Source organism: Phaethon aethereus, assembly GCF_964289735.1.
Source record: "Phaethon aethereus genome assembly, chromosome: Z".
Taxonomy (NCBI): Eukaryota; Metazoa; Chordata; class Aves; order Phaethontiformes; family Phaethontidae; genus Phaethon; species Phaethon aethereus.
In genome coordinates, this window is record NC_138577.1 from 57,791,025 (window position 1) to 57,815,871 (window position 24,847).

Genomic DNA, 24,847 nt, shown 5'->3' on the forward strand with positions numbered 1-24,847 from the left:
TCTTCAGATGGGTTTTCTGGGAACTGCCAACAGCCAAGTGAGCCTTGCTTACAACAGACTCACAACTACAAAGTTTTTATGCAGCTGAGTGAGAAAGTAGGTGTGCCTATTACCTGTGCTTCACCAGCAAAAAGGACCAATGGAACTTTCTCAAGAACTGTACTTTATCATTCTAAGGATGCACTGTGTCACTTCACCTGCTTCAAGGCTGCAGTGCCATGAATATACCAATTCTAGACTCACCATTTTCATTGTAAATAACGACTCTAAAAAGCAACATCAGTAAGCATCAGCAACTGCCCACAAGCAGAATTATATTTGGACTGACTGGATGGCTGATATTGCATACTTGATTTTCAATAATAAGGGCATCAGCTGAGGAAGAGTAACAAGACTTCAGGGTCAGCTCCAACTCATTCCACTCCAGAAGCCTGTAGTTCAATAGCAACTAAGCAGCTTTTCTCAGCTACTACTGCAATAAAAGTTGACAATGGACCAGCAACTGACCTTCACTGTCTTGATGGAAGTCTTGGGCTGCCTACACGTTTATATATGTAGACGACATATATAAGGAAGGTTCCTGAGAATGAAATCTAAACTCAATGCAGTAGTCCTCTCCCCCAGATCTCATTTGGTTTTTTCTTTTTAAGTATACAAACCTCACGGAAGTATCCAAGGGTTCATCAGCTGATAAGCAATCCACTCTAGATCACCAATATGTAACAGTGGTCAGAATAGTACCAACAGTTCTCTCTACAGCACTTCCATGCAGATTACACAATAATTAGTACCACATTGCAAAAACACTTTGTGAGGAACACAACAAGCAGAAAAGCAACAGGTTGGGTATCAACACCAAGCAAATCTAGAATGATCATCATTTCCTCATCCATAAATTACCTCAGAATCATTCCTAGCATGTCATTATAATTTCATTTCTGTCCTTGAAAGCCTGATTAAGGTTCAGAATTAATACCAAGAGCAATGCTTCCTGTCTAGATGAAGCTAATGGAAATCAAATCTCAAATAAAAATTTTTCTATCAGAATTTCTAGAAATAATTTTTAAAAGGGGCTTCCAGACATCAGGTCATTCACAGTCCTTGTTGTGAACAAGTCTCCCTGTGATGAATCTTTGGGAATCATGATACAATCACATTCAGAGTTCTTTAATTCCCTTAGTCCATGTCATTAAGAAAGATGCTGTCATTTCTTGCAGAGTTTGAAAAAGCGTCACCTAAGAAAATATGAAAAGGTATGGTTAAGAACTGAGAATGTGTGACTACAAAACCTACCAGCTCATTTTGAAGAGGTACTACACTAAACAAGGTCAGCAGAAAACTGACTGGAGCATCATCATGACCATGAGATGACTTGTTTAATCAAGCATTTTGAATTCAGTAATTTCCTGTGCCTAGATCCAAACTTGGACAATCTCTTACACTTTCCATGTTTATAAAGGTATTTGTATATCAGTTGATTGCTGACTACTATCTAAATAGTACTGCAGATAATTGGGACTTTTCTTCAGAGCACAAGATACTTATGCTGTTGTTAATGCTGTATCACTTCATGTGATGTTTTCAGCAGTGCTCATTTATACCATCTCCATGTTATTTTGTATGCAAATTTTCCTCTATTTAAGCCATCATCTCTCCACATCATAGATGCCAAGAGACAGAAATATTCTTCTGAAGAAAACCAACCCACAGAGCATGTAGTGTAACTCATGATTATTACTCATTTTAACAGTGGTAGAGTAAGCGGCTTTAAGAAATTATTGTTTACAAAAATTTCCCTCCTCCAGCAATAAAAAAGCATGGCTTTTGTGTTCTGCATGTGTCAGAACATACACAGCATGCTGCAATGCATAATATTACAAATAAATAACTCATTAAGTAGGGCACAATGCACAGATGATAAATGAAAATATATACCATCTCTTACATTTACCAAAGCCAGTATGACAGATAAAGAAAGAATTAAAACAAGAGTGACACCTGGTACTAAACAGTCTCCAGAGTGGGATGAAAGGAAAATTTAAAACTGTAGTATAGAACAGGGAATTATGCTGTTCTAGGGATGCCAATGGACAGTGAAAACATGAGCAATATCAGTGAAGGCTACAAAACAACATGGAGAAAAAGAGGATGCCATTCAGAAGCAAGCTATGGCACTCCAGTTTGCTTGAAACAGCATAAGCTACATGATTTTAGGCAGACAGCCTACTCATAGAGAGTTCAAACATTTTCTTTCCAATCTTTACTCCTGGAGTAAAGTACAGCACTCTGTAAAATAATCATCAACACTGATTGTGTACAGGCACCTTACCTTACTGTATTTCATACCAATTCTAGTCAGAGGGAGCAGTAACCTCCACATCTGAACACAAATGAACAGTGAATCTTACAGAATAATATAAAAAAAGATAAGCTAAAGCATAGGCAAAATTTCTTCCTCCAAGATAATATAGTTAGTACTGCAGAACTCCATTCAATGGCACTTTAACCTGAAATTTGAAGATAAAAGCTTTATGATAAAAAGAAAGAAAGTGTCCTTCAGGGATTCACCAACACCTGTTTATTAACAACTGAATCTGTAAGCAAAATGCTCATGCTTGGTTACATAGCACACATTTCTGCTGCGTTATACCACACATGACATCAGTGAAAAGCTTCTGAAGGTGCCAGTAATTCCCTCTGTACCCTTTTCTTCTCACAGCCTCCTCCAGCACTTCTATTACAGAAAGTTCTGCTATGTGAGTTGTTACTTCTGATGAATGGCAGCTACTTACAAACGGCCTGCTACCTTGAGTACAAAAAATACTGAGAACAATGTACAAAAAATTGAGAACAATGGAAGGAGCTGCTGGCCCCTTCTTAACACAAGGCACAGCTGGTTTTTATCAGCTGATGAATAAGCAACATTCCTCCTTTTTTTCCTTTCACTGGCAACAAATCCTACAGTTGTGTTGTGAAAGTTTTCTGTATATCTAAAGCAACTAATTCACTGAACTAGGAATCTCTTTGAAACTATTCCTCATCATAAACTACTGTCTTAATTTCATCTTGTTTCCACCATCTCCTGCCCTCATAAGTACCAACGGAGTCTTTCTATGAAGGTAGAGGTTAAAAAAAAATAGAAAGAACAGAGAGTTCAGACTTTTAAACTTTAAAGCTTTCAAGAAAAAAATGCTATCCTTACTCTCCTATAGAAATATATCCAGATCACTGGATCACACAAATATCTTTCGATTTTCATCAATGCTCTACGTCACTTATGAGTTTTTCACTGACTGCATTTTCTTCATTCATAGTGAAGTCTCTTTTTCTCACTGGATATTAATCTGCTTTTTCAGTTATTTTTTAAACATTAATGAGTTTACTATAGTAGAAGTCCTGATGCATCCAAAAGTTGTCAGAATTCTCCCCTTCAACCCTTATGTAATTAACCTATTAGTACTATTAGCCTCAAAGAACACACACTGATGAAGAATCCTGAACAGGAGGCAGCTACGCTGAAAGACACACAAATTTCAAGCAACACGCATTATAGAAATAGTAATCTACCCTTCCTGATGGAATAAGAGTAACAGTGTTTAAGTTTTGTGTTTCCAATAGAGACAATAAATTTGTCCTTTGAAGATTAACTTGAGAGATTTTCATGTCAAAGCCAAAATTCTTCCAAGTTTTCACTGCAAATGACATCAGTTTGCAGTGACCTGGTGCTTTCAGGTTGTGCTTGCTCTTTGCTATTTAATATCACTGTATGACTTTTCCAAATAACTTCCAGCACCCATCTGTCTTGCTCTTACACATTTATGTACCTGCAAAAATTTTCTTCTACACGCTTATCTTTCTTGGGACAGTGAAGGAGCCAGTGCTGGTAGTATAAGAAGGGTAGACTGGAAAAGACTGCTCTAGAGTTGCTTCATATCACTGAACATTCCCTGATTCCTGACTAAGTATTATTCCTGTGGTATCTGTTTGAAGGAGCAAAAGGAGGATTTCACTGCTAGTGTCAAATTTGGTTTTGTTTTCAAGAAAGAATACTTAAAATGGCTTTGTAAACATGCTCCTGATCAGTTTTCTGGCCAACTATACAAACGCTGATCCCTGTATTTGGCCTATGTTCCCACCTCTCATGTCCAGGGAAACAGTCAGTTTTGGCTATTCTGCAACCCTTGGCATCTACTTCAAAAAATCAACTAGAGCCATCTTCTGTTAGTACAAAACAAAAAAATAAAGCAATAATATTTTCCCTCAAAAATTGTTCATACGTTTTACAATCCAAGATCAGCCTGCTGCTGCACTTCAAAGCTTACCTCAACAGGAAGGCAGTCAAGATTTCACAATATCATTGCTAAATGTCTGCATGAGAATCAATGTATTCATTGCACAAGTATGCAAAATGGTACATCTGAAGCACAACTATCAAAAAGCAACACAGCCAAATACTAATTTTGTCAGGTTCAAATTGTTACCTAGGTCGTAGAGAACAAACTTTAAATTGCTTAGCTAATCTTTACATATAAACTGGGTAAACTAAAGAATTCCCGCATTCAGTGTCAGCATGGCAATTTCTATAGGAAATATTTTAAAATCATGCTACAGAAATATAATATTTGTATTGTACATCTCTTTTGAAAACATCAGTTCTTTCAGCAGATCTCAACAATTTTCCTTTCTTAATACTGAGGCAGGGAGAAAAGTATTTCAAGTCATGGTATTACCAGGCTGAAATAGTCAGTAAGGTTACTGAGGGGCCTTTGACACTGAAGTTTTGTTTTGGTTTGTATCAAGGTATATTACGTTTCGGATCCAGATTCTGATTAGACTTTGAACTAGTCAATCAAGAATATATACAGGTATCAACAGATGAATACCCATATTAGATTTTTTCTAAATCCTCTGAAAACAGATTCACAGATGGTTTTGCTGAAATCCTGACTTACTATAAAGTTTACCGAACACACCTCATTTATATGGTCACCACCTTTTTACACTTCAACAGGTAAAAAAAGAACAATATCTTTGCAATCCTAAAAAAAGGAACAATATCCAATTTATTCAGACTTGTAAACTTGGTGCTCAGACTTCAGAAGACTTACAAGTGAGCCGATTTAAACGCTGGGTTGGAAAATCCATTTCCACTGGGTGTGGTGTTGTGTCATCCTTTGTGTATCAGCAAAACACATTAAAATAGTAGAAAGACTACTTCAATTACTCTGAAGCAAGACAACATGACTTGAAAGGAGTTTTGTTTGATGCAAAAATACATAAAGATGGGATAATTCTTGTAAGTGATGCCTCATCTTCCTCAGAGACAGAGATATCAAGTGCAGAAAGAAACTTTGCAGCATTTACAACTTCTTTGAAGTTTCAGGTAGGAAAGACATACTTTTCTCTACTTCAAGCCTTTAGGTTTCTATGCTCCAGATCTTACCTTTCCACATGCTAAAAAGTGTTCCCTTGAAATATTTGACTACATCACAATTTCCTCTTTCCCCCTTTTTTCTTCCTCTGAACTGGCAGCTCTTTCTTTCACTAGGAGGAAGGCTGCTGGTCCACTTGAGGATTTGCAACTACAGAACAGATTCAGTGTGCTCATAGCAGCTAAGGGGCTAAGAGCTCTGTCAAATGAATCATCTGTGTTCAGTAAACCCAAGCCACACAGCAGCACAAGGGGGAAGTGGCAAGCCTTAGCAAGGGATGGAGGACCCTCATCTTCTGATTCGTCATCTAGAAGAGGTGCTAGTGGAATTCATGGCATTGTTGAAAGACTGCCAAAGCTTGTCCAGCCCTCAGACTATCACTCCTTCTGCTCTTCTACCTGGGCACCAGCTATACAGCTAGGGAGACCTGGAAAGTACCGAGTGTGTCTGGAACCCACACATTATGTGGGTCTGGAAGCTATGATCAAGGCCCAAGTGGTGTTCTCCCCAGTTGTGCCAGTTAGCAGGAAGGACTTGAAGAGCAGAGAGATCCTGCAGGTCAACAACGAGCTCTGAAGTGGTGATGGCAGTAGGGTTTTGGTTATTATGACCACAGAACCCTCTTTGAGAATCAAGGACTGCTTGGAAGAAGTGGGATCCACCTCACTACAGTGGGCAGAAGCATCTTTGCCTACAGGCTGGCCAACCTGGTAAGAACAGTTTTAAACAAGGAACAACAGAGGAGGGAAAATCCAACCAAGCATCATGTGACGAAGTAGTGGACTGCTGGCAAGCAAAGAGTGTGGAATGATGTGAACAAGAGATACCTCATAGTCAACAAAACAGGGCTGAAGTGGGGTCACCCCAAGCATATGCACTAAGTAAAGGAAGGCCTACATAAAAACACTACAAAGAAAGCTCTCATTCTTGGGAATCAGCAAGATTGTGAAGACTGAATCGGCACATGTGAAGTGCCTGTGCCCTAATGCAGCATGGAGAATGAACAGGAGGAAACAGAGCTCTATGCATAGTTACAAGGCTAGTCTCATTGGGATCGTAAAGACTCATGGCTTACATGACAAGTTTGCTGCCATGAACAAACACAGGCTCTTTAGGAAGAGCAAGGTGGGAAGGCAGTGACAGAGATGCCTTTTATGTGAGAGAGCAGCAGGAATGCATGAGCTCTGCCTTGGAATGATGAGCCAGCTGCGAGATTATGCGTCAGCACGACCAGGCAGACTAAGATAGATGACATTGTTACAGGTGCCTGCTACAGACCATTTGATCAGGGTAACATCATCAGGGACAAACTGATGAAGCATGGCCTGGGTAAGTGGATAGTGAGGTGGGTTGAAAAATGGCTGAACTGCCAGGCTCATGGGTTATGAGCAGCAGCATGAAGTCCATGGAGGCCAGTCCACTAGCAGCACACCCAAGGGGTCAATACCATTATACATCTTTAATAGTGACCTAGATGATGGAACAGAGTGCAAGTTTTCAGGTAATACAAAACCAGGAGTGTTTGATACACCTGATAGCTGTGCTGACATTTGGAAGGACCTCAACAGGCTGGAGAAATGGCCTGACAGGAACCTTATGCATTTCAGCAAAGGTAAGTGCAAACCCCATGCACCAGTACATGCTGCAGGCCAGCTGGCTGGAAAGCAGCTTTGCAGAAAAGAAGCTTGATAGAAATCAAGCTGAACACCTTCTACCAATGTGTCCTTGTAGAAAAGGCAGCCAAACACATCTTGGGCTGCACTGGGAAGAGCACTATCAGCAGGCCAAGGGAGGTACTATTCAGCTCTGGTGAGACCACATCTGAAGTGCTGTGTCCTGGGCTCCCTGTGTGAGAGACCTGGACATGCAAGGAAGCTCAGCAAAGGGCAATTAAGATGATTAACAGTCTGGAGCATCTGTCATACAAGGTGAGACTGAGAAAGCTGTGTCTGTTTAGACTCAAGAAGAAAAGGCTCAGTGGGATCTTACCAATCATGTGTATAAATACCTGACGGCTCCTTCTTCTTTACACCCTCACATAATCTCCTCAGTGGTGTCCAGTGAACAGACAAGAGGCAGTTGGGCACAAATTGAAAGACAAGTATTTCCATCTGAACATGCGGAAAAAATTGCCCCCTGCCGCCTTTAAAAAAAAAAAAAAAACAAACACGAAACAAAAAACCCACACACAGAAAACCACCAAACTGTGGGGACAATTGAATATTGGAAATCGTAGCCCAGAGGGGCTGTGGAGTCTCAATCCTTCCATATATTCAAAATCTGACTGGGCACAATCCTGGGGCAACTTGCTCTAGCAGACTCTGCTTTGAGCAGGTGAGTTGGAGGCTCACTCCAGATGTGCCTTCCAAGCTCAACTATTTTATGATTCTTTGATGCAAACCTGAACTGTAACATACCTACTCTGTATCTGTCCAGTTTTAATTTTCAACAAATTACATAGAAAACATTTTATTCTGCATTTACACTCAAGACAGTACTCTCTTCATGTTAAAGGGAATAAAGCATATCTTTTTCTTTTAAATAGGTCCGTAAGAACTGGCATGTTTAATTTGGACTGCTGACTTTAGAAACTTAAGCAGCATTTACCAATGAATGACAGAAAGTTGTGTACCTGAAAACAGGTAATTCTGCATATAGCTACATTTTAGATATGTATCTGTAGCCCCCAGAAACATCCTAGATTATACTGAGATGTTGAATTAATGCATTTTATCCTATTTGATGTTGAAGTTCAAAAGAACAAAAACATCATCTAGTGATAGTAACAGCTATTATTCCTTCACTTACTTTCAAGAACACAGTATCTCTGCAAACAACTAAACTGAAAGTTCTGTTCAGTTTATCGCAGAAGTTTTATTGCATGAAACTAATTCTAACATTACTGACATACTGTCTGTAGTTTCAAACAATGATCAGGGCATTCAATACCTTATCTTGCACTGGTTCCAACTTTTTTAAAAAGTTTGAATTTGTAAGCTTAGTTTTAATCCAACTTACTTTCCAGTAAGCTTACACTTGAATAAATACCTCCCTAAAACAAAACTTCTTTTTCTTCCCATTTAAAATAGTTATCTGAAAACTATAGAGAAAAAAAACATATTAGCCATGTTCCAGATTACTGTCTAAGGATAGGAAAAGCCACATCCTTACAGAATACCAGCCAAGTTTCAACTAAAATACACTTAAATACAGAAAAATTTATATATAACAAAACTGTGTGTATGTAATTCATTAAATCAACAATTTCTTACATTTTTTGAAGAACCTGCGCCATCACAACCCCATTTGTTAAATCTTCCACGGTCTGGCATGGTGCCTCAACATTAAATGTCTGGATCTGTGGGACAAAGGAAAATATTATCTTCTTTTACTTCAATATCAAGGAATTTTTTAAAGTTAAAAAAAATGCTTCCAAATAGCAAATATAACAGAGTAAACCTCATACATTTAGTGTACATGTTAGGAATTAAGAAGCTTTAGATTTAACAGCAATCAAGGAAATGAGCTACTGACAGGGCTTAACATCTTTGTTTTCGCAAACTTGTAAACTTGGCTACGAGTGACACCAGTACATTCTCCAAAAGGCAAATTTTCCACAGCATTTTCTGGTTTGGAAAGTCACTGGGCCTTCTGCTCTCCCATTCAAGTTCTTCTGGAGTGTATATTCAAGTACACTCTGTCAATGAAAGTACAAAGAAACTCAACTTTTAGAAGTAACACTGATCACACATAACTCTCATAGGCTCCTCACAACCAGAAGATCAAACATACTCCAAAGTTAGCTATTCCCTACTATCAGATGGAAGAGGCGAGCATAATGGGTCTATGCACAACTAGTGTTCTGAATATTTCAGGGTGTTTTGATAACAGTGTCAGACAGCAAGGTTCACATAATGCCAAGCCTCTGGTCTTCAGATGGAAGCTAAGATTCAAAAATGCTGCTATTCTTAAGGGGAATGGCAAGGACCATAGGACTGCGCTGTTTCATGACAGAATTACTTGTGACTAAAGATGAGTAAGTTTGTAACAATTCCCCTCCACCGATTGCACACTGAACACACTTACTGAGACCAACTAAGGTTAATTTTCTGAGGATGCTGTGTAATATTGTACATTACACAGGAGCAAGAATAATGTCTTAATAAAAAAAAGACATCAATACACATAACTTCTGTACAGCTTCTATTTATCAACTCCATTTTCATGCATATAGCATATCAGCTATCTGAAACCATCCCCTTACCCTATCAGCAAACATACAAATACACAAGGCAAAGTTCTTTTCTCCCTTCCCAACTTGGTGTGAAAAAGAACCTTTCTGCTTTAGCACAGTCTTTTTAACTGGTCTAAGTTATTTGATCTTTTATTTTAAATGAACATTATTTTTAAAGGGTGTGGATGAGTTTTGTGAAAATAGTTTTGATGACATGTGATTTGGAGGCTCTGTGCCCAATGCTCTGCTATTATCCTCCACCTAGGGGAAGCCTGGGCGTATTTGTAGTAAGCACTACTCATATGGACCAGGGATAAGAAAGCCTACAACAGTTTGCAGCTTCAGGCCACGTAAAGGTTAGATATATCAACCATTTTTTCTGAATGTAATGCACAGCCATTCATGCTTTAGTGGTGTTTGAAACACTAATGATGGTCCAAGCCATTTCCCAATAAATGCCCTCTAGATATGTATCTTACAATAAAAGACAATTTAGATAGCAATGGGAAATTTTGCAGGTCCTTTTTAGACAAGGCTCTGAAAAAAATCACGAGCACAATATCCAGATTGTCATAATACCTTTGGAATGTCATATAAGCACTCCAGCAATGCCATTTAGCATTAGTTTAGAGAACAAGCACCTAGGTGAATGTTCCTTTCTTTCCTTTACAATGTAAAAAAACCCCCTAGCACTCGATTAGGAAAAAAAAAAAACCAGCAAAGATGTCCATGAAGAACCAAACAAATGAGCTGTCAGAGCATGTGTGCTGAGCAAGCTCAACAGTGACTGACAGTCATGAATGTTGTCCATGTTCCAAGAGTACAAGAAATGACATCAGGGATGCTTATGCTTGAAGAACTTCAAGATGCTATAGAGATAAAATTCTCAAGCAGGGACAATGACTTTTTGTTTTTCCCTAACTTTGCATATTATACCTTTAAATAATGAAAATTTAAATCGCTTTGCTGCACAATAGCCAAATCAAAAAATCACCTAAGAACTACTACTATTCTGATTTTTTCAAAAATACAGAAAGTGAAACGCTTTTTTCAAATAAGCAATACTGATATTAAGGAGGTCTTCACACAGACTGCAAACTAATCAGATTTTTTTTAATTATGAAACACCTCCTTGACTAAATAAAAGTGCACATAGGAAGAAGAAAGGTTGCTAAGCCTATTTCCATGACAGAGAAAAAAAAAAGATGCATACTCTCTGCTGTTCTGTAACGAATTCTATCATCATACTGGCCCACTACTTTATACTCAAGAAAAGGTCCAAACTGTCATTAAGGCTCAAGTAATCAGTTTGAACTCTTTTTTTTTCCTCCCAGTGTCACACATGCAAGATTGCCATTGAGGACAATAATGCTTTTCATAGTTAGATGACAAAGAACAGAAAGAAAGACTAAAACTAATTATATGACTTGTTTCTTCACATACTTAAATTTTGTAATGTATGTCTTTGCTTGCATAGGAAAGGAATACACAGCATAGTATTTCAATTAAGGTGTCAAATTTATGCTACAAAACATTTATTAATCTCTTAAAACAAAGGAACTGTACCCTTTTCATATGCTTCAGAGACATGAAAGTAACAAATTTTCTTAAAAAAAACTACATAAAACAGCATTACACATTTATATCAAAGTTAAACTCCTATACCATTCTCAGATACTTGTACAGAATGCTAACCACTCTAAGAAACAGAGTTCATTTTCCAGAAGGCAGAAGAATGATAAGGATGTGGCAATGCAGAAGCAGAGTCCAGTTGTGGAGACAAAGAGGCAAATTTTTTTTGTGTGTGCTGCTAAACAGCTATTCACTAACAGCTGTTAAAACACTGCCCTTACACAGTGATTATATACATAACTTGTTTTTTATTGCTGGTGCAGTTGCATAATAGACCTTTTATGTATTCTTTTGTAATAATACCCAAAATCTTTATTAGAGGTTCTTGGCAGATAAAACACTGTATGACTCGTTACCTTATGTGCAAACACAACAAAGGTAACACCCAATTTCAAACTGGTTATTTATCAAAGTACTCCCCAACTTATAAATGACCCTTTATGACAATTATTTACCCATTTTTTCCCTACATTTTTGGAACTTACTATGAAAGCTTACAACTACCTGCCATGCAGAGCCTAGAACAGTATTGTATCACCACGAAGAAACAGATCACACACCTAAAATAGGGAGAAGTGGCTAAAAGGAGTAAGATCAAGAAAGGAACCAGCTTCACTGGGCTGGATGCAAATCACTACTCAAGCCATTAGCAAGAACACTTGAAAGAGCAAATAGGCAGAGAAGAGTAAGGAGGGTTGGATACTTCTGTCCTCAACATTCACCCAATACTACCTACGAGATCCACAAGACGCCCACTAAAACAAATTTCACTCAGATTCAATGCCTGGAGGAAACCAGATCACTAATTTTTTTTCAAGGTCATAAGCCAAGTATGTGACACAGAAAGTTGCTCTTCCTCAGATGCCAAATTCTTGTGTTGAGCCAGACCTGTGATGATGAGAATTGGATTCCTGTCCTATAACCAGATCCTGTGCTTCTGCACAGAACTTTGAGGGTTCTTCACCCACTTTATTCCTCTCGGTTGGCAGCACTACTATCTTCTGCTTGGATAGTCATGCCATAAGCTATTTTTTCATGCTTTCCAACACAGCAGCAGACTGCATGAAATAAACAAGGGGGATCCAGCCTTTCCAACAAGCAACAGTTTTATCCAGGATTTCAATTTCCAGATATTTTCACTGATTCTTAGGTTGTCAGACCTTCCTTATTAAAATCTCTAGAGCTACTCCAAAATCCAGCTATAAGGTTAGGCACTCAATTAGCCAAACAATGAAATGACAAGGTCTTTACGTTACTGGCCAGGGTGGGGATTCTTGCAGGGAGGAGTTGAATGCTATTTTTATTAATTTCCTTCTAATTTTATATATTCTGTGTTTGACCCCAAATATCTGAACAGGTCAAAGCCATGAAAGATCTCCTATCAAAGTATTTCACTCATAATTTAAGTTTTCCAAAGACTAAATACTTCCTTTGCAGAAACACAGCGCAGAAAGTAGAAGAGAGAGCTTGACTAAAGCTTGCTTACTAAAGGACTGTGAGATGAGAGCATCACAACAGCATAAACCAGTTATTGCTGCACTATCTTGGCATTGCTACTAAGTTGCTGCTAACTGAAGTGTTTGAGTATGACACGTTATTAAGATACAATGAACAGAGTCTCAAGTCTGAACCATGTTTGGTTTAACCATTTCAGAAACATCCATGAGAAGACAAGCTAATCTACCAACTCCTGGGGAGAAAATTAATGTATTCCCGTTTTCAGCTGAAAGCCAGATTAGCCAGCTAATGAAAGAGAACATTCCACAGCATTTGTGATGAAGATAAAATGAAACTATGACATGTAATACAAAGGCCTAACACAGCACCATGAAACAACAGTTCTTTCCAAACTTTAGTCTACTTAATAGTTTTATTTAAAAGTAGTATTTACCATTGATTATTTCTCTTCTTTTCCCAAAATACAAGCTATTTATAAGTGCAAAACTGCCAAACATTACCTTAATACACCCACACTTATAGGATACATACATTCACACTCCACCATGCACAAATGAACTTTAGAAACCCAAAAAAGTGCATTTTAAGACTAGAAACATCTTCTCATGGAAGAAAACACAAATGACAGGTTTACAGGAGGTGAACCACTGTCATCCTCTGCTGATCAGAGTGCAAAAATTTCCATCGCTACTACCCAGAGTTGACAAAATAATGTAATTAAAGTGATGTCACATTAAACATAGGAAGTGTAGGGTATCTTCTGTCTTCAGCACTCTTTGACTTACAGAAGCCTAGATGATAATGCAACCCATAGAAACGGGATGCATGAAGTTTCACCAAAGGAGGATAATGTAACTGTTCTCTAACAGTAGGTCTTAAATACATATAGCAGAACAGTGCTCAATGTACAAAAGAGCAAAATTCTTTTTATCCTGAATGAAGACTGGTAAGCTACTAGAAACCTGAATAGCACCAGGCAAATGTGCCCAAATTAATACATACTAAGATAAAGGACAGGCAGCAAGACATAGCTTCTATTTGATGGCATAAGGCAAAGCGAAGCCCATTAACTTCTTGGCTAGTGGCTAACCAGAAAAAACTTCGCATACTAGCAGTCTGAATTTATACATATTTCTAACACTATTTAAACAACAACACAAAAAAAAAGGGGGGGAGGTGGTGAACATAGATGACAGCTTCCCCTTGCAAAATACAGAAAAAGAAGAGTAACTATTTAAAGCCCACAACTCCACCCTCTTGCAGCTATAATTTAGATGAAAAGTACTGTCTCTATTGACAGGTGGAATAAAGAACTCTCTTCCAAAGGCACAGAAGATGAATTCAAGAGCACTAAGTTCTACTGAAATATCATCCGCATAAACTTTCTGATCAGTGTAGAAACAGTCTTTCACAGCATCATAAGAGTAAGGAAGACTTAGCAGCTAAAAGATAGGATTCAGACAGAGTTGGCAGTAGGTTTTCATCAAGCTAAGAAATTTAGAGACTTAGCATATTCTAGAACTGGTAACGCAGATGTATAGCACACCACTAAATTTAGCATATCTTGTAGTTCAAGTCTTCTTCATTTCCAGGTTTTATATTTCAGCAAACATTTTCCTGAACTTCATGGAGACTGTGTAGATAGGCAGAACAAGATCTTTCAGAGGCTGACCAACTTCCATGATTCCTTAAGAAAGGCAGGAGACACCATGGAACAGGCTGCCATCTTTGGCATTATCCAAAAAATAAAATCAGCTAAACCATGCTGGAGTGATCAGCTCCTGCTGTTTGCTTTTTTGTAACCACTGAAGAGGCAGTAGAATTGATAAAACAACTATAATTTCTGTTGCAGTTAAACACAAACGTATTTCTACTTACTCCTACCCTGAAGCAAAACTATGCTGCCATGGCAAACAAGTTCACTCAAAGGTTTACCTTATGTAATGCAGGAATGTAGGTAAGGCTATAACCCATTTAATACTTTGCAACTCTGGAATAAATAACATACAGATGCTCATTTCCCAGATCTAATGCCCCCCAAACATGCACCACATGGGGTGTGAATACCCACTTGCTGTTTAGCTTTAATATCTAAAATTAGCTACCCTGAGAGATTTCGCTCCAAACAGTCAACAGGACTTCCACAGAGGGTACAAAGCACTACACTTGCAGTGTATTGTCCACCCGCAAAGAAGCTTGCAGCTAAATGGCATGAAAGAGCCCTATGAATTCTAGGGCTGAAGCCCATTATCACCAGATTTACAATGCATCTTTTTGTGCAATACTTTCTCCACTACATGCACCACTCCAAAAACATTTCCTGTGTGCCCCCTTTGAAAAGCTGCCATCCCTTTGCGGCCCCAGCTAGTCCACTTAAACACAACTCCAGCTTTGTATTCATTCAGAAGCTTTTGCATGCCACATGCAGGAGTGGGGTGCTGGCTGGACTCCTCCTGCCTTTAACCTTAGCGAGCTTTTCCCTCCACCAAAGCCTTTCTCCTCCTCGCCATGCTGTCTCTTATACATTGCCCCAAACACGAAGTAACACATAGGAATGACTAAGTCACATATGGCAAAGTAAGGTAGCCAGGAAAACAGCACATGCATACAGGTCAGGAAACCACTACCAGTAGGCTGGGGAAGGACTTAATCCCTTTCCTGTGTGGCAGGACCTGCCAGGCTGTTGGCAACAAAAGCCACTAGAAGGACACTATTACCATTCTCCCCTCACTTCCAGGCACTCATTCCTGCCTGAACCTTGTGCTAGTTGCTGTGCGTCAAATAACTTCTTTTTTTTTTTTTTAATTAATGATTAGGACTTACAAATTAAATTGATTAAGCAATGCTGGACTTAGGCTCTGAAGCTGGAGGCAAACCAAAGTTAAGTCAGTCCTTCTAAACTACCACAGTACTCAAGAGTCCTCAGCTCAACAAAGAAATCAGATAGCAGCAAGTGCAATTGAGTCTTGAGGCCCTCTTCTTCCCCTGCTCCACAACTTTAAACCCTGCAATTGCTCTACAGAAGTCAAACACATTGCAATAAAGACTTCTGTTTGTCCAGGAAGAATAGAATGTCAGAATATTGTCTTCCACTTCAAGAGCCTCAAAATGGTCTCTCAATAAGAAAGTCAAAGATAATTAAGCAAAATTCACAATTTGACTTCATTTCTTTGAAATAAGTGTTTAAGTATTCCAAAAAGAAGATAGAAACAGGTTTCTCTCCTCACCTCCCACCTTGAGATTAACAAGCTAACAGAAAAGTTGTTTCCTTTATACTGTTTAAGGTTCACAGTTCTCAGCAGCAAAATCTGTTTCCTCGCCAAACAACATTTCACAATCCCCCCTTCCAAAAAAAAAATGAGGGGGCAGAACTGAAATTGAGCACATACTGAATCACATCTAAATGTTTTTTTTCTTCAGAGAACTAGCAATTGTTAAAAATGTACCACTGCTACATACACTGAGCAGCTCTTTCAGAAAGGAGTAAATCAAAAAAAGGCAGAATTTGGGACAAGGCCCCAAAGAATTAAAATCTAATACTGTGTCAAAATGCACATATGAAGAATAATGTCTACACCTCCAAATGCTGTGTTCAGCTTTCTTTCCGGTTGTTGACTTAAAAGAGGGGTGGGGGACAAGGGAAGGAAAGCATACAAACTATACCTTATTATCTTTAATTATCATATTCATCCATTATCAGCCTTATATCACTTGCTCTACAATACAGACTTTAAGAGAAGTTCTTCTGCCTCTGCTTGATCTCTCAGCAATAGGTCAAAAAAAAATTCCCTATAACCTAATAATGTTGGTAGACACCCCAGCTCCTTCACACATAGTGAATGATGTGCTCAGAATATCACTCTCTTAGACAACTACCCCTAACAGGGTGGAGCAACAAATTCTTTAGCATCTTAGTGAGAGGTCATAAAAAAGGTTGCTCAGCCTACTGGTCTGTAATGGTGGACACAGGGGCTGTGATCTGCCAGATACCTCAACCCATGCTCCACAACTGCTGACAAGCTCAGTCTTTCCCCCACTCTGTCTTAACAGCAACATATTCAAGCAGAACTATCTTCTTGACCTGCTGTCATCACCAGCACAATCAACCACTCCTGAAATTTGGTATTTTCTTCAAGAGGTAAGAGATGCTGATGCGATGATATCATCAGAAGAAAATGAAACCCTACAACTTTGTGGTTAATGATCAAGGATTGAAAGAATAAAGAGTTTAAACAGGCTTAGCAAGTCTCCGACAATCTTTCCATCTACAAGAAACCAGAGAGTACTTAAAATCATAGATGCACAAGGATCAAGAACAGCATAGTCTAAAAAGTAGGTAACTGGACAGTAGGAGAAACGACAGCTTTCCTAGTAAATTCCAGCAGATTTGATCCTCTCTTGAAAAGGATGCCTTTTCAGAGGCATTTTGCAAGCAGCCTTCTTGACAAATCAAAATCTGTGCCAGCACTTGTTCATGTGGTCTCTATATTTCAAAATAACACAGGCAAATCCTTCCAGTTGGGGATAGGCCACCACACAGAAGACAGAGATACAGCACACTGCGAAGATTTTTCAGACAAAAAGGAGAAAGGTCGAAGGACTGATACCACATAAATGGCCAGAGTGCTTTTAAAATGGAGGGTGCCGAAACAGGCACCTTGTACAGTGTTTACAAAATTCTCACTTACCATAAAAGTTTTAACATGTTTGGTCTTGAGAGTTGGAAGAGAAAGAAACCAGGCAAGATGCAGCTTGGTGGAGGCAGCACATGGCAAAATAAGAGATATTTATCATAACAAGGGAAGAAAGTTCATGACATCTCCACAGCAGTCTGCTACTTAACAACCAGACAGCAGTGACCTCTTTGACAAATCCTGCTGTGTACATACCAATGTTAAGCAATCTTTTCAATATCACATCTTTTTTTTTATGTTAAAAAAAGATTTCTCAGATTACATAGCAAAAGCCTGTAGCCATCACATTGCTTTCAGATACAGACATAGTAAAGAGTAACTGCCACATGCACATTCGACAGCTCTCCATGTTTTCAGAAATGTCTCTGTGATGTATCTGTTAAAGTATCTGAGTTAAAAGCACTCCTGACACTACACACAAAGAAAAAAATAAAAATAAATCCATGTGTTCATATGTGGAGAAGTCATAAGTTTTAAAGAGAAAAGGTGTTGTAAATCTGAACTAGATATCCTGAAACAATTTTATTATCACTGCAGGTTTTCTATACTGCACATTTTTCTATACTGCACATTCTCCTATATTGCTTTGGCTGCAGTGCAGCTTGGATAACTGTACAGTGCCTAGAATAGTCTCAGAAGAGGCTTCTGGGAGATTTTTGGTAGACTAATAGTTCTGCAATTACAGTAGGCTGCAAACACTGCTAAAGTATAAATACCAATTTGAGATGTCAGAAGTTGGGCTCCAGTCCTTTTCTCACTTTCACTCAAGTTGCCACCACCCTGGCTGCCTCAAATGCCTCATCATGGTCTCCTGCTAAAGTGGTAGGAAGCAAAAGCTCTCCTAGCTATTTAAAATCCTGAACAAAAATTATTCCTGAACCCATTTGACAATGCTGCTGAAGAAGTAAAAAACCCTGAGAATTACACCCCAAGCTAGAGCATAACACCAAAAATGGGGGTGTTGGTGAAATACTAAAGAATAAAACAAAACATATTCACAGGTAAGCAGTTTGATCCAGCTTAAAGATACCAGAATAGGAATTGCAGTCATGCAAGGTAAAAGGCTTGAGGGATATTTTCATTCATTAAAATAATTAGTTGGCAGAGGGAGGAGCAGTTTCATCTCACCTACATCCATCCAAGTAAACATTCAGTTTAGGTTGAACAGGTTCTCAGACTTGTGGAAAGCCTTATCTGCTATACTTAAAACACAGACAAACCAGTTCAAGTACTTCTATATGAATGTGAAGCAAGCAATCTGGGAGGTTAAACCAGTTCTTAAGAACAGCCAGCTTCTTTGGCATAATGGAAAAGACTGGCCAACCCAGGTATGCATAAACTGCAATTAAGACAGCTCTATTCGCCTGTCTAAATGAACGGTTTCCCAATAATCATTATGGGACTTGAGAGAAAGCCAGGTGAAAAAAAGCATCTTGTTTATAAAGCCAGTTTCACAGAGGACTTAAAAACTTCACTGCCTCTTTTGCAAGTTTCATTTATTCTGGAATAAACTGAAACCACCTTCCTTCAATTTTTTTTTAGTCTGTTTCAAAGCCACACTCACAAAAATACTGAAATTGTAAAAAACACCCGTAACTTCACACATTCATCAAAGAAAAATGTTGACTAATTCTAATACTGTTTAAGAAGGATTAACTGTGTCTGTCAGGTCTTGCTGAAATGGGAGTTAATTTTCCCCATGGCAGCCCTCATAGTGCTGTACTTTGTCTTGGTAGCAAGAAAAGTGTTGGTAAGACACCAGTGTTTTCGCTGCCTCTCCAACATTCCCCCCTCCCCTCCCTTCTTACTCACAATTTTCTCTACCTCTTCCCCCCCAGCAGAAAAGGGGAATGGGGGTTGTGGTCAGTTCACCACATGTTGTTTCTGCTACTCCTTCCTCCTCAGGGGAAGGACTCCTCACACTCTTGCCCTGCTCTAGCGTGGGGTACCTCCCACTGGAGACAGTCCTCCACAACTTCTCCAATCTGAGTCCTTCCCATAGGCTGCAGTTCTTCACGAACTTCCCACTGTTCTTTAAAGACACTTTGAAGTCTGTCCTTTAGGAACAGACTGCTCCAGTGTGGGTCCCCCACAAGGTCACAAGTCCTGCCAGCAAACCTGCTCCAGTACGGGCTTCCCATGCGGTCACAGCCTCCTTCAGGCATCCACCTGCTTCATTGTGGGGTCCTCCACAGGCTGCAGAAGGATATTTGCTCCATTGTGGACTTCCATGGGCTGCAGGAGGACCTCACCACGGTCTTTACCACAGGCTGCAGGAGAACCTCTGCTCCAGTGCTTGGAGAACCTCTTCCCCCTCCTTCACTCATCTTGGTGTCTGCAGAGTTGTTTCTCTCACATATCCTCACTCCTCTCTCTGGCTGCAATTGCTGTTGCGCAGGTTCCCCCTTCCCCCTGCCCCTTCTTAAATATGTTATCCCAAAGGCACTACCACTGTTCCTGATGGGCTTGGCCTCGGCCAGCAGCGGGTCCGTCTTGGAGCTTCGCTAGAAGCCACTTCTTACAGAAGGCACTCCTGTAGCCCCCCAGCTACCAAAACCTTGCCATGCAAACCCAATAAAAGATGCAACTAGTTTCTTGATTAGTCAATACCTGAGGGAGTGAAAAGGTTAGAAATGTAAAGGGATCTGCACGGACCATTACAGGACAAGACTCCACTGAATAGATACAGTTTCAGGACCAAAGATTTTAAATACTAACTACTGCTGAAACATGACCATATGACTAGGGAATAATTCCTACAGATAGTCAATGCCACAAGACTTTTTCTATTGCTGCAATTTCTCCAAGTTTTCCGTTTTTATGTCTGCTTTTCCAGGACAGTTTTCTGTGCCAAGATAATTTTTTTCAACGGTTTAGCTTTTGTAAGAAAGGGCAAATTATTTTGAAGGGTAACTGTAAAGTTTGCCACTCAATAAATCGCCTCAACTACCAACCTCAAATGTGGCAAGGAAAAATTAACAAACCACTGAACTAACCACCAGTTCTTTCCATGATTTTCTTGTTTAATGCAAGAAAATCAGTGGAGATTTTCACTAACACTGAATAGACTTCAGATTGATACACCTGTCCTCTTCATCTCCGCAAACAAGAACCAGTGACTCTTATTTTGTTTCCTATCAAGATTAATCCAACTTCCACCGCTTTTGAACATGTGCGGAAGTTGATAAAACAATCATTTTGAACACATATGAGCCACTGGTTTGTACTATATTTGTCTGTACAAAGAATTCTTTTGGGGAACAGGGAAGTAGCCGCTGCCTTCTGACTCTGCATTTTGTGATCTCCCTCACTAGCTAGCAAGCATCTTAAGAAGTTTTAAGAACTTTATTGAAATATTAACAACTCTAAATTAAATTTGAACAGCATACTTAAGTAACAGAGTAGTGGAATATTTTTAGTTTTGAAATCTTTTCAGACTTGACACTGACTTCTGGAGAGATGCTATACTTCAACAAAATATTCTCAAGTCATTAACAACTTTGTCCAACCTGTGATTGGATAATGGGCAGGATCAATAGTTCAAACCACTCGTAACAGGGCAATAACACACAAGAGAAAATTCAATCTTTTATTCTGCAGCAGCTTACATGTTTTGAGTGCAGTAGTCTCACACACAAAGACAAGAGCTAGTCTGTTGGTTACTTGGAAATCTGGGGAGTTAGGAACGGATTGGGACTGTGACCACTTGCTAGGTAAACTTTCAAGCTTATGCTTCTCCCATTGGCATAACGGCTTTACTGCCACAGAGCACAAGAGGAGTGTATCTAAAACAGCTAAAATGAAAACACATGGCAACTAGCAGCATATAGCAACAGATCTTCCTCCATCAGCGCCCAGTAAACTGTCCTCTTTCTCCTAGCACTGAGCATCTCACTCAGCCTTTCTTTGCCAGGATTCACACGCATTGACTTCCTCAATGAATTCTATGAGTAACAGGACTTTAACTTCCAACACCTGAAAAACAAAGCATGGGAAACCAAAAGCAAGACAAGTGGCCAATGGCAACAAAGATGCTTCCCCTAAACCTCTGACTTCTATACTTTCTAGGCCACCTGCTCACCTCTAAAAATCACTGAATTTCCTTTGCTCATCCTCTTTTGACTTTCATAGAGAAACCTAACTTGTCATTCCTCAGTAACTTACTCATCACAAGCACAGCTTTAGCCAGCTCTGGCTTTGCACAGACTAACCATCTAAATGAGAAAAGCTCTATTTCTCTTCAACAATCAGTTGTACTCCAGAGTTTCATATTGTGGGTGTTTCCTAGGCAATTTTGCTTATAGAAAAGAAATAGCCCCAAAACCAAATCCAGTGGTTCCAAACAGCTAACCAATAAATCAGCTGCTACAGAAATACAAGTTTCACGGACATGTTACAGTCACTGCTCACATTATGGAGTAGCTGCAACCCCCCATTCACTATCGAATACATTTTGCCTGCTCTGCGAATGACAGCACAACCTGAAAATGTTCATGGGCCAAGCTCCAAACATTAAAATGGGAAAAGGTAATCCTTAGGTTGATACTGTCTTATCTTCGACTTCACAATTAATTTTGTTTCTCCAGGCTCAAGCACTACTTAAAAACACACAGATATAGACGAAAAGAAAGTTTCTGGTCAGAAAGCGCGATGTTAGAAAAAACGCAGCCCTGACACATCGGAGCCACGCCAGGAAGGGCGCGGGGTAAGGGCCAAAGCTACGGGCAGCACCTTGCCCGCCGAGCCCAGGGCGCACCTGGGCGCGCTTCCTCCGGTCGCGCGGCGCAGGCCCCGGCCCCTCGCCGTGCCGGGCGCGGCGCCGGCTCCTTTGTTCCCCGGACGCGGGGGCAGAGCTAAGGCGGCGAAGGTCCCCCCCCGAGCAGCGCCCCGACGGCCTGCCCCGCCGCGGCTAGACGAGGCGGGGCAGGTCCGCCGAGGCTCCGCCGACCCCGGCCAGGCTGGCGCGGGCCCGAACACCAGGGCGCGGCCCGGCGGGGGCCGGGGAGGCGGGGTGAAGTTCCCCCTCTCCCGCCGGAGCAGAAGCGCGGCGGGAGAGGGGGGGCGGCGCGCGGAGCCGCGTCCCTGCCAGGCGGTCCAGCTCCGGGCGGGGCCCTGGCGGCCGTGCACTCACCCAGGTGAGGAGGCTCTCCCCGAGCTCGGCCCGCTCCAAGCTCTCCACGTTGAACATGGCGGGGCGGGGCGCGGCCGAAGAGGGTAGCGGCCGAGTCGCGTCGGTACCGCCGACACCCCGTCCCGGGCCGGGCCGGGCCGGGCTGTGGCGTCGACACGTCAGAGCGACCTGACAGGAACAGCTCACGCGCGCCTGCGCCACGCGGCTGCCGGGCGGGGCTAAGAAGACGCGACGAGGCGCCGCGACGCAAGGGAGGGGGAGGCGGGGCCGCGGCCGGTGGCGAGCGTCGCGCGCGCCGGGAGGTGAGGTACCGCCGCGCGGGGCCGCGTGCCTCCCCCGCGCCGCTGAGGGGAGGGGGAGTGGGTGGGGGCAGGGATTCCGGCCCGGCCCGGCCCGTCGGGGGCTCTCCGCCCCCCGCCCCGTTATCACTGACGGGGGGACGCGGGAGGGTGCCGGCTGGCGGGGGCGCGTGGGTGGCGCTTGGGACGTCTGCCGCGTCACCCGCGTCTCTCCCGGCCCGGCGGTGTTAAACCCCGCTGCCGGAGGTTGTCAGCGTCCGGGGGCTGGCGCTACGGTGTGAGGCCCGGCCCGCTGCAGGCCGCGGGGACCGTTGTATGCCGCCGGTCCCCTGAGGCGTGCGGGGGGCGTGACCGTAGCCCCCCGCGGGGTCTGTCCCCTTGCCCCGGCTGCGTGTGCCCTCGGCCGCCGCCGCCGCCGCGCAGGCCGATGGCGGGCAGGAGCTGGCCGGGAGGGACCTGCAGCAGCACCCCGAGCCCCGGCTGTCCCTGGCTTCGGGGGCGTGGGCTGATGAGGACGCCGCACCCACAGGCGCTCTCTTGCTGGTTAGGGACAAGGCTTGACGTGCGGAAGGAGAAGCCTCTGCAAGGTTTTCCTCTTTTTGCAGTGGAGAAGGACGTTAGCTTCCTCTGAGAAAAACTGCTGGAGTAAAAACTAATAAACATAAAGTTACTTATTTAGCGTTAGCTGCAGGTAATTCAATTAGTTTTTAATCTCGAAGGCAAGGAGTGTTTCATGGCCAGAGTGGTTCTGCATAGCTACTGCCGCAGCTGGAGTAGCTCTCCATCACGCTGCAAAGGGGTTGCCTGAAGAGTTCAAGAAACTCCTTGTCGGTAGTCCGTTGAATTTTGGCCCATCCGAAGCTTGCAGTGAGCATGTCGGGCATCATGATAAGCCGTACAGTTCTCTATCGGTTAGGAGCTGGCCTGACATGCGACAACATGGTGTAGCATGCATAGTGTACTGATAACAGCTGAGGGTTGGATAAACAAGCGAGAAAGGAAGGTCTGCAGTTCTAGTAACTATCGCTTTTTTCCTGTTTTCTTACAGTTCTTCCATTAAATGTTAGTAGCATGGACAAAATCTTGAGTGTTCCTTTATCAGCCTGTTTTGAATCAAAGTGTATTGTAAAAGCTGTGAAAATTCTCACGTTTTCCCAGTAAAGTACCTTCTCACTGATATCATTGTGTAACCCTGTTTTCATTTTTAAGTTATGAATTCTATCTCCCTTTGTTTAAAGGTAGCTTTCACATTTAGGAATAAGTTTAAAAGTCTTCGAAAGCTGTGTACGCTGCGCAACTATAACCTTCCATTCCAGCTTGTAAAGGCTACTTTATGCTATATGCTTGGTACTTTCGACAAACAATACTTTCACAGTACCTTTTAGTATTCAAGGTTTTCTGCCTCATCTTCCTTTATATACTCGTTTCCCACTTTTCTTTCCCTGTTGTCATGACATGTAGCTTACATTTTATATTTCGTGGATGCAAACAAATGCAGTAATGCTTTTTGTCTTGCTGTCTATTTTAAATGTGAGGTTGTGTACAGAAGCATTGCTTTCTGCAATAAAGCATTCTTGGGCACTTTTCTTAGAAGGGATTTAAAGCCTTTTCATTCTTAGCTGACGTACTACCATATTTCAGTAAACATTATTATAATTAAGTTACATTATTTCCTTTCTCTTGTTGTCTGATCAGAAAAGTCAGATATCCAAACTGAAGGCACTGGCAGGCTCTTTCTCATGTTCCTTTATGCATATGAATTCAGTCCCACCCTCTTTTAGTTTGAGAACTCTATACATTTCAGTATGATTTAGCCTTATAAAGCAGTGGGAGACTTTGTTGGGGACTGTTTTACACAGGTCATGCATCATCCAGACAGGTATTCCAAATAGTGATGCTATACAGACCATTGGATTTGTCTTTTTGCTTCAAGCCATCGACATAGTTTCAGGCTGATGAGAAAAATT

At 41.3% G+C, this 24,847-nt stretch overlaps 1 protein-coding gene across 1 annotated transcript in view; it reads right to left on the reverse strand.

Moving 5' to 3' along the window:
• Positions 1-22,638, reverse strand: part of HOOK3 (hook microtubule tethering protein 3) — a gene marked incomplete at both ends in the record, with an annotated part of 90,491 nt that extends 67,853 nt beyond the window's left edge. Inside the window, 2 exons of the mRNA XM_082013097.1 lie at positions 8,705-8,790; positions 22,582-22,638. Of these exons, the coding sequence (XP_081869223.1) occupies positions 8,705-8,790; positions 22,582-22,638 (143 nt within the window). The remainder of the gene's footprint in view (positions 1-8,704; positions 8,791-22,581) is intronic.
• Between the last annotated feature and the right edge of the window lie 2,209 nt (positions 22,639-24,847).